Source organism: Petaurus breviceps, unplaced genomic scaffold (genome assembly GCF_028583685.1).
Source record: "Petaurus breviceps papuanus isolate PSGF00001 unplaced genomic scaffold, PetGlider_PUasm1.0 185, whole genome shotgun sequence".
NCBI lineage: Eukaryota > Metazoa > Chordata > Mammalia > Diprotodontia > Petauridae > Petaurus > Petaurus breviceps.
This window is the reverse complement of record NW_027185797.1, coordinates 5,676,292-5,690,851: the sequence shown is the minus strand read 5'-3', so window position 1 is coordinate 5,690,851 and position 14,560 is coordinate 5,676,292. Positions and strand designations below refer to the sequence as shown.

The following is a 14,560-nucleotide window of genomic DNA, read 5'->3' as shown; positions in this document are numbered from 1 at the left end:
GTGGGTCGGCTAGGTGACGCAGTGAATAGAGCACCAGCCCTGGAGTCAGGAGGACCTGAGTTCAAATCCTGCCTCAGGCACTTGACACAAAACTAGCTGTGTGACTTTGGGCAAGTCACTTAACCCCAATTGCCCTCCAAAAAGCAAAAAGAAAAGAAAACTCCAAATGGGATCAAGAAAAGTTGGATATGACTGATATGACTCAACAGCATAACCTTCAGTTCTTGATATGGTGTTCTTGCCCCGACACCTTCATGCCTCTCAGCAAACTGGACAACTTCTGGTATCATTCAATTGTTCATTCAACAATCATCTAGCTGAGTTTCTGCTATGTTCAAAATATTGTTCTAGGAACTGTGGAAAATAAAAACAATGTAACACATGGTATTTGCCCTTGAAGAATGTATAAACCAGTAGGGGATTTAACTTTCTAAGACAAAGCGATGCAATGGAATGAGAAATGGATCTAAGAGTGTGGAAACTGGGGCTGAACACTGGGTTGGCCATATAATATTGAGTTTAACGCTGTAAAATAAGAGGGTTCAACTAGATAACTGCTGAGGTGCCTTCCTGTTCTAAATCTATGATCCTATGAACGAAGCCTGTGTTGGCATCCCAGGGTCAAGCAAGCCCTGGTCACGCTGAGCTCGTTACAGCTCCAGAAAGAAATAGAGACCATGTCCTTTCTGAATAAACTTCAATGGTTCCCTATTGATGCTAGGAACAAACAGCTAGTTTAGCATTTAAAGCTAAACTAAACTAAACTATTTAAAGCTAACCTGGCCTGAACTTCGCTTTTCAACCTTATTACACTATTCCCCTTTCACACACTCTAAGGTCCAGCCAAACTGGCCTCCTTGCTGGTTCTCTCCCACAGCGCTACCCCACGCCATAGTCACTTTGCCCTTGCACTGGCTGTCCCTTCTGCCCAGAATGCATTCCTCCTCACCACCCTCTAAGAATCCCTCCTTTCCTTCAGAATTCGGCTCAAGCTCTATCTTCTATGGGAAGCTTTTCCTAAATCTGCTCCACCCTCATCTTCCCTGCCCTCTCCCTATTAAAAAAAAAGTACCATCTATTTATTTTGGACTCATTTTGAGTATACTTAATTGTACTCTGCGTTTTCTCCTTCTAAAGGAAGTCTTTCCAAGTCCCTCTTAATTCTAGTGCATTCCCTCCCCTAATTTTTTCCAATTTATCCTGTACGTAGCTCATTTGGACATATTTTTTCCCAGTTTCTTCCACGATTAGAATGTGAGATCTTGGAGGGAAGGGACCATTTTCTGCCTTTTTTTTTTTTTTTTTTTGCCCACAGTGCCTGGGGCAAGATAGGTTCGTCATAAATGTTTACTGATTGAGCGACCAGTAGTGTAAAAGCCTCTTTGAGGGCAGGGATCTCGGCCTAGAAATTAAAACTTGGTAAATGAATGTTGTATGTGGCTTTCTCTTTTGAAATTAAACCAATAACAATTGTGTCGGGGCGGCGAGGTGGCGCAGTGAATAGAGCACCGGCCCTGGAATCAGGTGGACCTGAGTTCAAATTCGACCTCAGGCATTTAACACTCACTAGCCGCGTGACTTTGGGCAAGTCATTTAACCCCAATTGCCCTCCAAAAAAACAAAAACAACCAAAAACAATTGTGTCTCCTTCGCCCCTACGGGTTGAGTAAGCGCTTAATAAATATTGACTGACTGACCGATTGATTCATTGTCTTGTCCAACTCGGAAATTAGGGATCCTAAGAAACCATGCCCCTTACAAATTCCAAATCAAGGGCTAACTCAAGAATTTCTTTCTCAGGGGACTGTTCATCCGGGAGGGAGACTGGAGGGGCGAGGTGGAGATGCCATTCCAACTTGAGAGTATTGTCAGGCTCCAAATGAATTCAAGGTTATGAAATAGAAAGATTTCAAACCGAAGCCGGCGGGGGGCCTCAGCTCCTCCCCTGTTTAATATTCATGACCCGGGCCCCGCCCCCTGCCATCCTTTGGTTAAACAGCTCGCCAGCGAAGGCGGCTGGGTGCTGTGCTTGCTGCAAGCTGCTGCCCTCGCAGGTACTTTCCGGGACGAGCATGTCGGGCCCGGGATCGTCCTCTCCCCTGTTTGCCTTCGCGTCCTTGCTTCTCATCTGGCCCAGCCAAGTCGCAGCAGCCAAGGAGCTAAAGTTCGCCTTAGTAGTGAGTAGACTTACCTCCCCATCTTACACCTTTGTTCCCCAAGGAAGGGAGGGCAGGTGGGCCGCGGTGTCAGGTTTCATCTCTGCCTTGGACTTCCCCTGGGAAGCCCCAACTGCCCACGCTGCGCTCCCAATTTACAGCCAAAGTGAATAAGCAAGTTTCGCAAGTTTTTCTGCGTGAAGGCCAAAACGAGTCCCGACACACCCGCAAACAGAAAGGTTTCTTCGACTCCCCTCCCCCAATTTTGCGCCCTCTTTGTTCCCCACCTCCCCTTCGCATCAAACCCAGGGACCTCCTGGCGAGTCACCTTTGACTACAGTGATTGGGTCTGAGAAGCAGCCTGGTGGAGAGGCGGGAAAGCAGCACCCTAACTTCAGGATAGGGGTTGGGGCCAAGCTGCTGCCCCATTCAAAGCCCCGTCTGGCTGAATTGAGGGGCCAGACCCGCTGAGGTAGCTAGGGGCAGTCCATAAACAACGACCCATTTGGAATGGTTCAAGAATGCCATTCAAAACTTTAGGATTCCTTTGCTTTTGGAATAATTCACTTATTTTCCTTGGTGATGCATGTGAAAATATAAAGAAAATGAGTCATGGAATGAAAAGGTATAGAAAGTATATTACTTAAAGTATAGTGGTTTAAATGGAGAGGGAAAAGGAAGAGTGACAGGTAAAATCTTTCTTTACATATGGATCCTAATATAATCTCTCCTCTCCTTTCTTCCTCTCTTCCTCATCCCTACCTATCCTAACCACTTTTTTTCTCCTTATGCTTTCTCTTCTCCTTTTCTCTCTCCTCCCCTTTTTCTTCTTTTTCTTTTCTCTCCTCCATTCTTATCCTTTCTTCTCTTCCTCTCTTCTCCTTTCTTGTTGGATTCTATGTCTCCCTTCTCACAGAGGCACAGAACTCTTAGAGCCAAAGGAACTTTGGTGGCTATCTCCTCCAACTCCCCAGGTTTTACAGATTTCTTATTTTCGCCTCTCTTTCTCCCTTTTCTTTCTTCTCTTTCCCTTCTCCCTCTTCACTCCCCTCCTTTACTTTCTTCTCTCTTTACCTCTCCTTTCTGGTTTTTAGTTCCTCTCCTCTCCTCTCTTTCCTCTCTTCTCCTTCCCCTCCTCTTCTCTCCTTTTCTCTCTTCTCCCATCTCTCCTCATTTTCTCCCTTCACCTGGCCTCTCTCTGTGTTACCTGGATTAATACATGACAATCTTTTAATGATATCTTTCTTTCTGTAAATGCTCCTTTTAAAATAGTTTTCTAATTTAAAGGAGCTCAAAGATTTCATTTTACTTACAATGAAGCTCCCATTTTCTCACTTCAGGAGATCCATGGTTCAGTTCCTTCTGTACTATGACATAGCCAGGCACAGAGGGCACATTTTGGTACAATAACCATTTATGTAAATCTTGCTACCTATTACAGTAAGCCTCCACTAGGCCATGAGTTAGCAATGTAGATACAGGCCAAAGTTCAAGTGTTCAAACATATGATTTCTACCAAAAAGCAGCTTTCAGGCTTCCATTCCATGAACCTCTGATGTCAACTGTCTTTTCAGGGGTGTGATATACGCAAATTGGACTTTTTATTTAAAGCCTCTGAGTCCCTTAATTATAGTATATCCTCAGGTTGGTATTTGTGTGGCATTTTTCAAAAATGCTTTGTTCAGAGGAGGGCCATATTTGGTAAGATTTCACAACTGCATGGAGTCTGCTGCTTATCTGAGACAGTTACAGGCAACTCTTAGTCAAATGCATGTGGATTCTCCCAATTTCTGAGTTATTTGTAGTAAATTTCTTAGCCCAGACTGGTTTTCCCCTTCTCTTTAACTTAGATCAAGGTACTTTTCCACATTGATCCATGTAGATACATGTTCAAGAAATGTAAAATAATGTAAATGTTACACAAATATTCAGATGGATGGCTGATCTCCTTCATGTGCATATGCCCTCCATTGAGGATGATCAATACTGATGCATGGTTGCACATCCAGGATGATTTTTAGCTGCTGTCTTACATAAATTTACCACAGGAGACCCATCCAACGTGCTAGGGGAGGGAGGAACTCTTTGGAGTTGACCTGACCTGGCAAGGATACTACTGTTGGAACACAAAGACTGTCTATCCATCAGGTTTTTCTCACTCTTGACATATGACCAATCTCTCTTCTTTTTCCAGTCCTTTAAAATATCTTCCTTTTATTACTCCACTTCTTGGAAATTCATTTTCTTTAATGTTTTGCAACCTGCTTATGCCCATGCTATGGCACTCCATTGCCCTTTGCAGAATTTTCAATTTGGATAAATATCTATGCAGAATCATAGGGTGAGGGGACAGTAGATCTCTCTTCTTAATTTTTGACTAGGCTAATAAAAAAATGCCCCTGTTTGGATGTGACATGATGCTGATGATAGATCCATCACACCATGAATCACTGATGAGACTCTCGGATGAGATGATTCAACAGAGCTTGAGCTAACACGAGAAAAACCAAGGAAATGAAGAAAGCTGTTGACTGATATGATATGCATCTAGATGGATGGACAGTCTGTATTGCTCATAAGTATGGATAGATACATAGATGCAAAGAGGTGTACAAAAATATCTTCGACACTGAAAATAGAGAATGAGCCAGGTCTGAATTGAACAGGAGGAGAATGTCCTGGATTGCTTTTGGGAAATTGCAAAGTTCTCTTAATGATGCCATGTTGTTCCCTGAAACAAAGGTCCACCTTTTCAATACCAATTTTTTTTTTGCACCGTCATATGACTAAAAGTCATGGAACACTACAAGTTCCAAAGGATGGAAATGGAGGCGAGCCAAGAAAAATAAGTCTATGCCACTACTCTTGGTAGGAAGAACAGAGAAGCTTTTGCAGACCTGATTTTATATTGTGACCAGAGTCTTCACATTCTCTTTAAAGTATTTTACTTCAAAGATCTAAGTGGGGAGCCAAGGGGTCGATCAATCACACCATAAGCAAGCATTTATTAATTGCCTACTGTGTGTCAGGTACTGTGCTTGGTGCTGAGATACTAAGACAAAAATGAAATTGCCCTTGTCCTTGAGGAGTTTACATTCTTCAGAGATCTTAGACACATGTAAAGAATTCCATATTATCCCACTGTGGTTCTGAGATAACAAAGCAAGCAGATGAACTAAGGTGTATACTTTAGCATAAATTAGACCAGATAACTTCCAAGGTCTGTTGCAACTCTTAAGATTTTATAATTTATTCAGTTCTTCAATCGTGTTAGTGCAGAATTTCCATTTAAGGCACTCTTTGACCATAATACCTTCAGCATCTAACAAATCCACAAAACTTCTTGACAAGGTTTAATATATAAATATAAAGTAATTGGGCAAATCCCAATGATTCCATGACAAGAAGCAGTTTCCAGTGGTAGTGGATACCCACCATTGTCTCCCTGTTCCAAGGAAAAAAAACCCAAAACCAAAAGCTTCCACACTGGTGGTGGTCCCTAAGAGTAGCCCAGGCTCGATCTGATCCACTTCATTTCTCCATATTTTATTAGCTGACAAGAAAGAACCCAAGATTGCTTCCAAGAAAGTGGTTAACTGGAACAACTACTGAACCATTAGAAATAAAAATGGGAGTTTTCTCTTCTTTCAGATAAAATCTAGATTGTTACTAATTATTCCTGGCTGCTTTGATGATAAACTGAATTATAACACAGGTGCAATTTAAAAGGAGGTAGCGAGAAGAAAGCAAGGGATTGATTATTAATGAGAAATCGACACTACTTTAGGCTAATCAAGCAATTCTTGCATACTACCATAAGGCTGATCAGGGCTTTTGTCTCTAATCCAGAGGTGCATAAAGTGGCCACATGAAGCACTCACACTTGAAATTTTAGGCAAGGTCTATTGCAAGAATCCACAGGACCCAGAGATATTACATTTGGGTTATATGGAACCAGGAGTCCCTGACTCTTGGGGTATGTGGCTCATTCTTGCAGTAGAGGACAGTAACCCAGAGCTGAGTGACCTACATTCTTTGGGATTGAGATGCTTCGTTCAGAGAGGTATTAATAGAAAAACCCAATACGGACACTACTTTACCTAGTCTGGGACTTCATGCATTACAATCAAAACTTAAAGCACTATAGAAATGCTGATTATATGACAACTAGAAGACATGGTGCATATAGCATTGGCCTTGAAATCAGGGAGAATGAGTTCAAATACTGCCTCAGACACTTTCCAGCCCTTTGATCTTGGGCAAATCATTTAGTCTTCTGTGCCTCAGTTTCCTTATCTGTAAAATTGAATAAATAATAGGTTGTTGTGAGGATTGAGTGAGATGACATGAAAAGTGCTTTACAAACATCTAAAGCATTATATAAATGCTAATTATTATTATACTTGTAGAATATACAATCAAAATTCAACTTCATCATTATCCATTTCAGCCACACTCAGCCCTGTTTGGGGCAGAAGACAAGTTATCCTAACCGATTTCTGCCTTCATAGAATGATATCAACTCCCCATATTATTTTTGGCAAGCCACGGAGTGTCTGGCCTCATCTTTCACACATGCAGGAGGGAGAAGGAGGTCTCTTCCAGTCGCAGGTCTATGATCCTCTAATTCTGTGTAATAATAGCTAATAATTCCAATAACCAGTCTTCATGTAGTACTGACTACACGTCAGACCCTGTGCTAAGTGCTTTGGTTTTCACGTGCCTTTTATTGTCTTTGCTGAAATCCATTCTGTCCCCTTCAGTCTAGTTTATACATAGGATTTTAACTTCTTAAGGCCTCCAGTTTTAGTAAAAATTGTCTACCCTACTCTGCATCTAGTCTAATTTTCTTTAGGCCCTGGGCCCTTGAGGTAGAGCACCATTTATGTATCTATTTCATTTCTAGCTAAGCCATAGGACAAAAGAAGCTATTTTGCTATTCAGATTAGCTAAATAAGCCCCTACTATGTACCAATAGGGGCAGCAAATAGAGTATAAAGTAATTTGGAGGGTGGGGGAGAAAGAAGTAACAACGTAGATGTTCATGCCCTCCCTCTAAACAAGACTAACTGGTTGGAAGTTCTGTTTGGGGAGATTTGTATGAGCATTTTATTTTGGAGTGTATGTGATTTAAAAAAGAAGAGTTTTCTTTCTAGGAAGTCCAGGATAGCAAGTTTTATGGATGCATGTGAATGCCAGACTGGGAAGTCAATAATAATAAGGTAGCTTGACTGGAATGGGAGTCCAGAAGCTTACTGACTAGTTCAAAATGAAAAGTAGGGTTGAGGGAAGATGGAGAAAGGTAAACGAAATCCGTATATAAATAAGGATAAAAATAGTTGTGCCTATGAAATGAGAGAATGAGATAAAGAAAAGCCGTGGACTTGGAAAAAGGTGGCCCAATTCAGAATGTTGATTTAAAAGCTTCTATCTGGGGATATGCATAAGTGATGTCTGACATGCCATTATATAATAGCTAGCTCTGAAACTGGGGTGGGAACAGTGGGGAAAACAGCCTTGTTACTCCGGCCCTGCAACAAATGCCATCTTGCAGGTACTTTCATTCAGTTGTACAACTCTGATGAAAAGATACTAAATTTGGAGTCAGGAGACTCTTCTTTCAAATCCTGCTTCTTCTCTTTATTACCTCTGTGACACTGAGTAAGGCAGCTAACCTCTGCGCCTCAGTTTCCTCATCTGTAAAATGAAGGCATTGGCCTATATAGGCTCTGAGTGCTGCTCCAATTCTGCAGCTGTGATCCTATGACCTTTACAAAGCTCCCAGTTCATGAGGATGGCTTGGTTTGTGTTCATTAAGTAATTTCTAAAAATGGCACAGTATGTTCAAGAGCTGCCCTTAAAAATCCTTCTAGCTCACCAAATTATAGGGTGTATCATTATCTATGCCCACTCATTACATCTGTGTAAAGCCTTACATTTGTATATTGCTTTATAATTTATATCTGGATAATGCTTAGCAAAGAGTTCACAAAGAGCTTAGCACAGCTCCTGGAACATAATAGGCACTTAAATATTTATCAGGGCAGTCAGGTAGGGCAGTAGATAAAGCACTGGTTAGGAAGACTCATTTTCCTGAGTTCAAATCTAGTCTCAGAGACTTATTAGCTGCATGACCCTGGACAAGTCACTTAACCCTGTTTGCCTCATCTGTAAAATGAGCTGGAGAAGGAAATGGCAAACCACTCCACCTGCTGGAGTTGAATAAGAAAACCCCAAAATGGGACCATGGAGAGTTGGCCACAACTGAAACAATTGAACAGATGTTTACTGATTATGGACAAAGCACTTAGCATACATTATCTCACCTGATCCTGTGCAACAGCCCTGGAAGATAGGTGGAGTAACTATTACTATCCCCACTTTACAGGTAAGGAAGTAGAGACTGCTCAAGTTAACTCACTCAAACGATCCAGCTAAGGCTTCTGATTTCCAATACTGATTTCTAATACTCTTTTTAATGACACATCAATGTCTTTCTAATGATAGGGAGAGGTAGATTCTCCAGAATTCCATGGCAAGAACTTTGCCCACCTTAGCTTCCCAGCTCTTTAAGCTGAAAATATTTGTATTCTCTCCCAGGGACTTCTTTATATTATAAAACCAGTATTTTTCTTTATACACACATTTCCGTCCATCTTGGGAATCTACTTCTCATCTAAGGTGTTAAGTTTTTTTCTAGCACAGAAAAGAGGCAGGAGTCTTCATTGCATCTTCCTCAACTAGACTGATAAAACTCTAAAAGTAATGGTTTAGTCTAAAAGGGTTACAGCTCTCTGAACGTCTAAGAAACAATATTTTTATTTATATTTGTAAAATAAGTTAATGATGCTTTTGGTTTTTAGGTCAGTCATTTCTGGAAATGTTCCTTCTCTCCCAGCCCTCCCCAGGGAAATGGTATCCTGACTTTTGACAAAGAAAAACAATTAAGCAAAAATATCTGATATAGCGACAAGGTCTGATAATCTATACATGTGACTGTAGTCCCCAACCCCTCTGCCATACAGGTGGAGATGCGTTTCACTATCCCTTCTCCAGAACTGTCACTAACTTTCTTTTCTTTCTTAGTCACTCAGAGTTTGTCTTTCTTACGGGGATCTTTTTCATTTACTCTGCTGTGGCCATCACAGCATTCTTCTGATTATCCCTCCTTCACTCTGCATCTATTCATACAAATTTTCCCATGTTTCTCTGGATTCCTCATAGTCACAGTTTCTTACTGCCCAGTAATATTACACTGTACTCCTATACTACGGTTAATGTGGGCTATTTTATTAAAATGGCAGCCACCTTTTTATTACTAGAATTGTGTAAAATGTCACTGAGTCAAAGAGTTGGATTCAGGAAAATATTGTAGGAAATGCCCTGGGATTAAAGGAGACATTCGACCATTTACATCAAATATTAGTTATTAACTAACTAGGAACATGGCAGTGTCTGTCCCACGCTTCAATCAGCCGTAATAGTCAGTGTTTGGGGGAGGACATATGTTCACTCATCCAGGTCAGGAGGGGATCATTTAGGGCCCTGTAGGCATCATTTACTAAGTCCCCTTGGTAACCTTGAAAGGTTCATTCCAGTCCAGTGGTTTCTATCTAACTTCATTATCTACTGAGATGTAAATTTTGCATAATGCTTGGAAAATAAACAGACATGAGTTTTATTTTACAAAGGAGACCCTAGCACAGATATTTCAGGCCTCCTTCCCTGCCCTTGCCACTGCAGCCATGGGAACACAGCTTCCAGATGACAAATGGTGAAAATCCTAATCACTTTATTCATAATAATAGTAACATTTGTGACCTTGATCAAGTCACTTCACTTTGCTCAGCCTTATTTTCCTTTTCTATAAAAAAAGGAGGCTGGAAGAGATTAACTCCCAGTTCCCTCCCCAGGCTACGATCCTGTAAGGCCAAGGAGGGGCTATATGGTGCAGTGATTAAAGAGCTGAATGTGGAGTCCATAAGATGTGGGTTCAAGTCCTGTCTCTGACACATTCTATCTGTGTGACCCTGGCTAAGTCACTTAACAACTTAGATCCCTGGATCACTCTCTTGCTGTTCCACATGAAGGAAGGACATTTCCACACTGATAGTCACTTAAACTGATGCATCACAGACAAAAAAAAATCCTTTGTCACTTTCCAGTAACTTTTTATTAGGAACTTTCCTCACAACAATCCTGTGAGATAAGTGATGTAAGTATCTCCATTTTACTGATGAGGAAACTGTGTTCCAGAGAGAGGATGAATCAATATGACCTCGAGGGCGATTCTGATGGAGATCCGAAGAGAATCTGGCCTTGGCCTTATATGTGATTCAGCACTGTAACCAAGAATGCTGATGCATGCAGAGATGTCATGTTTATCAAATTAGCAGAATGCACAAAGCTGAGAGGGCTTTTCAGAACACACTGGGTGACAGAATCGGGAAAGATATGGAAGAAAAGGCTAAATCTAATCAGACAATGAAATTTAATGGATAAATTTAAAGTTCTATACTTCAGTTTCAATAATCAACTATAAAAGTACTAGTCAAGGAAATTTGGCTAAAATAATGATGATGATAATAACTAGCATTGATTTAGCACTTTGGAGTTTGCAAAATGCTTACATATAACACTTCATTTGATCTTCACAACCATCCTGTAAGCTGGGTGATATTTATTAAAATGATTTTTATTCTGTCATCAGAATTTCTGCTAGTATCTCTTTCCTCTTCTCTCCCAGGAAGCCATCCATATAACAAATAATATTTTTTTTAAAAAAGAAGAGAAAAAAGTGGCAAAACATCAAAAAAAAGTCTGAAAGTATGTGCAATGACAGGTGCTCTTATACCTATTTTATAGATGAAGACACAGGCAAACAGAGGTCAAATGACTTGTCCAGGATGAAACAGCTAGTAAGCATCTGGGGTAGGAGTTAGACTTGGGTCTTCCTGACTCCAAGCCAATACTCTGTCCACAGCACCACCAAAGTGCCTGAGAAAGAAAATGGCTAATGGGAAAAGATCTGTCTGAGTTGGTGGACAGAATGCTCCATAAAGGCTAATTCTGTTACAAAGCAGTCAAAAAAAGCTAATGTGTAGTTAGGCTGTATTAATACTAATGTAGTAAGTCTCCTTGCCACCTTGCAGACCACATTGGGAAGACCATGTTCCATCCTGGGAGCCACTTTGAGGGAAGATGCTGACAAGATGACCCTTTTTAGAGGATGAAAGGAGACTATGGAGCAACTTGGAAATGGTCCCAGATGAGGGTCAGCTGGGGGATACTTAACCCTAGGGAAGAAAAGTTGTAGAGGAACATAAGTAGCTGAAGAACTGTGTGTGGAAGGAGGCTTAGATCTGTTTTGTTTGACCCCATAAAACAGAAGTAATATCCAGGAGTGACGTGGTAGCAAGATAGTTTTAAGCTCTATACAAAGACAAACTTGCTAGCAATTGGTGGTGGTGGTAGCTGTCCAGTCGTCTCAGTCATATCAGACTCTTCCTGACCCCATTTGGGGCTTTCTTGGCAGAGATACTAGAGTGGTTTGCCATTTCCTTCTCCTGCTCATTTTACAGATGAGGAAACTGAGGCAAACAGGGTTAGGTGGCTTGCCCAGGGTCACACAGCTAGTAAGTACATGAGGCCAGATTTGAATTCAGGAAGATGAATCTTTCTGACTTCAGGCCAGGCACTGTATCCTCTGCACCACATAGCTGCCTACCTAGCAATCAGAGAAGCCCCAAATCAAGTCAGCAATTATTTATTAAGCAGCTGCTCTGGGCCAGGCACTGTGCTAAGTGCTGGTAGAGCTCAGTGAAAGCCTGTCAAGGATGTTGTGTGAGGGATTCCTAGATGGGGCTGGGCTGGGCTAGATGGCCATCTCTTATAGCCATTCCAGTTCTTCTGTTTCTATGATTCTAGGTACTGACTTCTAGGAAATGCCCTAGTGCTGACCAACTGATGAGCTTGCCCACAGTCACAGAGCCAGTGAGTGATGAAGCTGGCCTCAGACCCAAAGCCCCAGTCATCTGACTCAGAGGCTGGTATTCTTTCTTCTTACATTGAGCTCCTCCCTCAGCCAAGGTCCTGTCATTCTGCATGATTTTATAAGTACGGGAGTTTGGCACACTGGTCAAATGGGGCTTATTCACACACCCAGCTAACATAGCAGTTGGAGAAAACTGTCGGCTTTGATGATGCATTGGGTATCTGGCAATAAAAAGTTTCCTTTTGCCAGTGTAGACTTCAGCTAATTGTCCCCTACTGTCATCAACTGCTTAAGTATGTATCCTTCCTCATCCCTGATCACATCAAGTCTCTTGCCTCATTTGTGAACCTTTGTGGAGCACACAATGGAATCATAAAATCACGGGACCGTATGTAACGATCAAAATACTCCCCACAAACATCAGTGTCTCCCCTGACAATGTTAGCTGGGAGTAGCATTCCACCCTAACTTGTAGGGGGTCATTAAGGTCCTGCAATCACAGCGGTCTCAAAGTGGTTCATACACTTCCCAAAGTGCCTGACTTATTTGCAGAATGATAATAATTTTCATTAAGACCATCCTTTAAGGTTTCCAAAATGCTATGCTCAAAACACCCCTGTAGAGTAGATAGGACAAAGACTTATTCCCATTTTACAAATGAGGGAACTGAGGCTCAGAGATGTTCACTGACTTACCCCTAGTCACAGTAATTGTCAGAATTGAGATTTGAATCCAGGTTTCCAAGACCAGCCCTGTTACCATTACGCCACACTGCCTCTTAGTGTAACTGGTACATGGAAAGAATATATTCCCATGTTTACAAGTGTCTGTCTCCTATCAGATAGCATCAGAGATAGTTGGGGCGAGGTGGGGGAGGGGAGAGCAAGGGAAATGAACTAAATATAGCATTTTATGTTCCTTTTCCCCCTGGGTTTACAAAAACACTAAACAAATTTACAAGTTAATGAGCCTAAAATGCTTCCTCTGACACATACAGGCAATGAGACCCTGGGCAAGTTCCTTAATTTATCTGGGTCTCAGTTTCCCCATCTGTAAACTGAGGGAGTTGGGCTAGATGACTTCTAAAATCCCTTCCAACTTTCTGTCAATGACGCCCTGACTGTAACCTGCACTCATTGTCAGCGCCCATACCGGTGAGACCACAGACCCATCCAAGTCTGAGAGAACTGAAGGAGCTGAACTCCACCTGTCTCTAGCCCTGCCCCAAGACTCCTGGTTCACTTTATGGGGCTAAATGGCACAAGCCCAATCCCTCTTCTAGACAAGGGTCTTTTGACCCCTTGGAGGTGTTATCATATTGTAATGACCTCAATCTTATCTAAATGCTCCCAGTTCCTTTGATGCTCCATGAGGCTGAGGCCCCTCAGCACCCTTGCTGCCCTACTCTAAACAAAGTCCAGCTTTTCAATGTCCTTGTAAAAGGCAACACTCAGAACTGAACACAATAGTGCAGATGTGATCTGAGCAGGGCTCAGATACTGAATATTGGGTCTTTTCTAACATAAAAGTGAATGTGAGAGTCAGGGGTGAGAGAATCAAGTGCCGGGCTTGGAGTCAGGAAGACCTCAAATCTTGCCTCAGATGCCTATGACATGTGTAACTGTGGACATGTCACTTAACCTTTCTGTTCCTCAGTTTCCTCAACTATAAACTGAAAGGATTGAGCCTAGGTGTTCTCTGCCACCCCTTCCAGACCTAGATCTATTCTCTTGTGACAGTGCAGCAGTGAACAGGGGAGGAGGTGTGGCATGGTACACAGGGCCAAGAAGCTCTGGTTTCCAACCCTGCCTTGGCTACATCCTAGCTGAGTGGCCACAGGACAGTCACTCATCCTCGAGGTGACCTTGTCCATACTCTGAGATGAGTAGATTTGGTCCACGTTGGTGAAGGGAATTTCAACTCTAGGAATTTGTCACACCCAACATCCAATGAAATCAAACCTCCAGACTCCCTCCCAACCCCATCTCCCCAAAAGTCTATATCAGCTTTTTCAACTGCCACATCACAATGGTTGATATATCAAGCTTGCAGTCCACTGGTTTTCAGACCAACTGAGAACAGATCCATTATTTTGGATAGAGCACCAGGCCTAGAGTCAGAAAGATGTGAGTTCAAATATGGCCTCAGACACTTACTGGCTGTACGACCCTGGGCAAGTCAATTAACCTGCCTCAGTTCCTGGGGGACACTCTGGAGAAGGAAATGGTAAACCACTCCAGCATCTTTGCCAAGAAAACCCCAGGGACAATGTCCATGGGGTCATGACCAAATGACTGAACAACTAAATCTTTTTCTTTTCTTCCAAGCTATTGTGCACTTAAACACAGGATGTGGCTTCCTCATTGTTTTCTAATTAGAAAGACTTTGTCAGGGAAGCTCCATTGAAACC

General features: G+C 42.0%; 2 protein-coding genes across 3 annotated transcripts in view; one reads left to right on the top strand and one right to left on the bottom strand.

The window, feature by feature from the left end:
* CPNE4 (copine 4) overlaps positions 1-14,334 on the bottom strand; it is a 679,918-nt gene extending 665,584 nt beyond the window's left edge. Inside the window, exon 1 of the mRNA XM_069088381.1 lies at positions 2,192-14,334. The gene's annotated coding sequence lies outside the window, so the exon portion shown is untranslated. The remainder of the gene's footprint in view (positions 1-2,191) is intronic.
* The window catches only part of ACP3 (acid phosphatase 3), an 84,506-nt gene continuing 71,915 nt past the window's right edge, over positions 1,970-14,560 (top strand). For both annotated transcript variants that reach the window (XM_069088384.1, XM_069088383.1), the window contains exon 1: positions 1,970-2,177. In XM_069088384.1, coding sequence (XP_068944485.1) covers positions 2,073-2,177 — 105 coding nt within the window. In that variant the 5' untranslated portion in view covers positions 1,970-2,072. The remainder of the gene's footprint in view (positions 2,178-14,560) is intronic.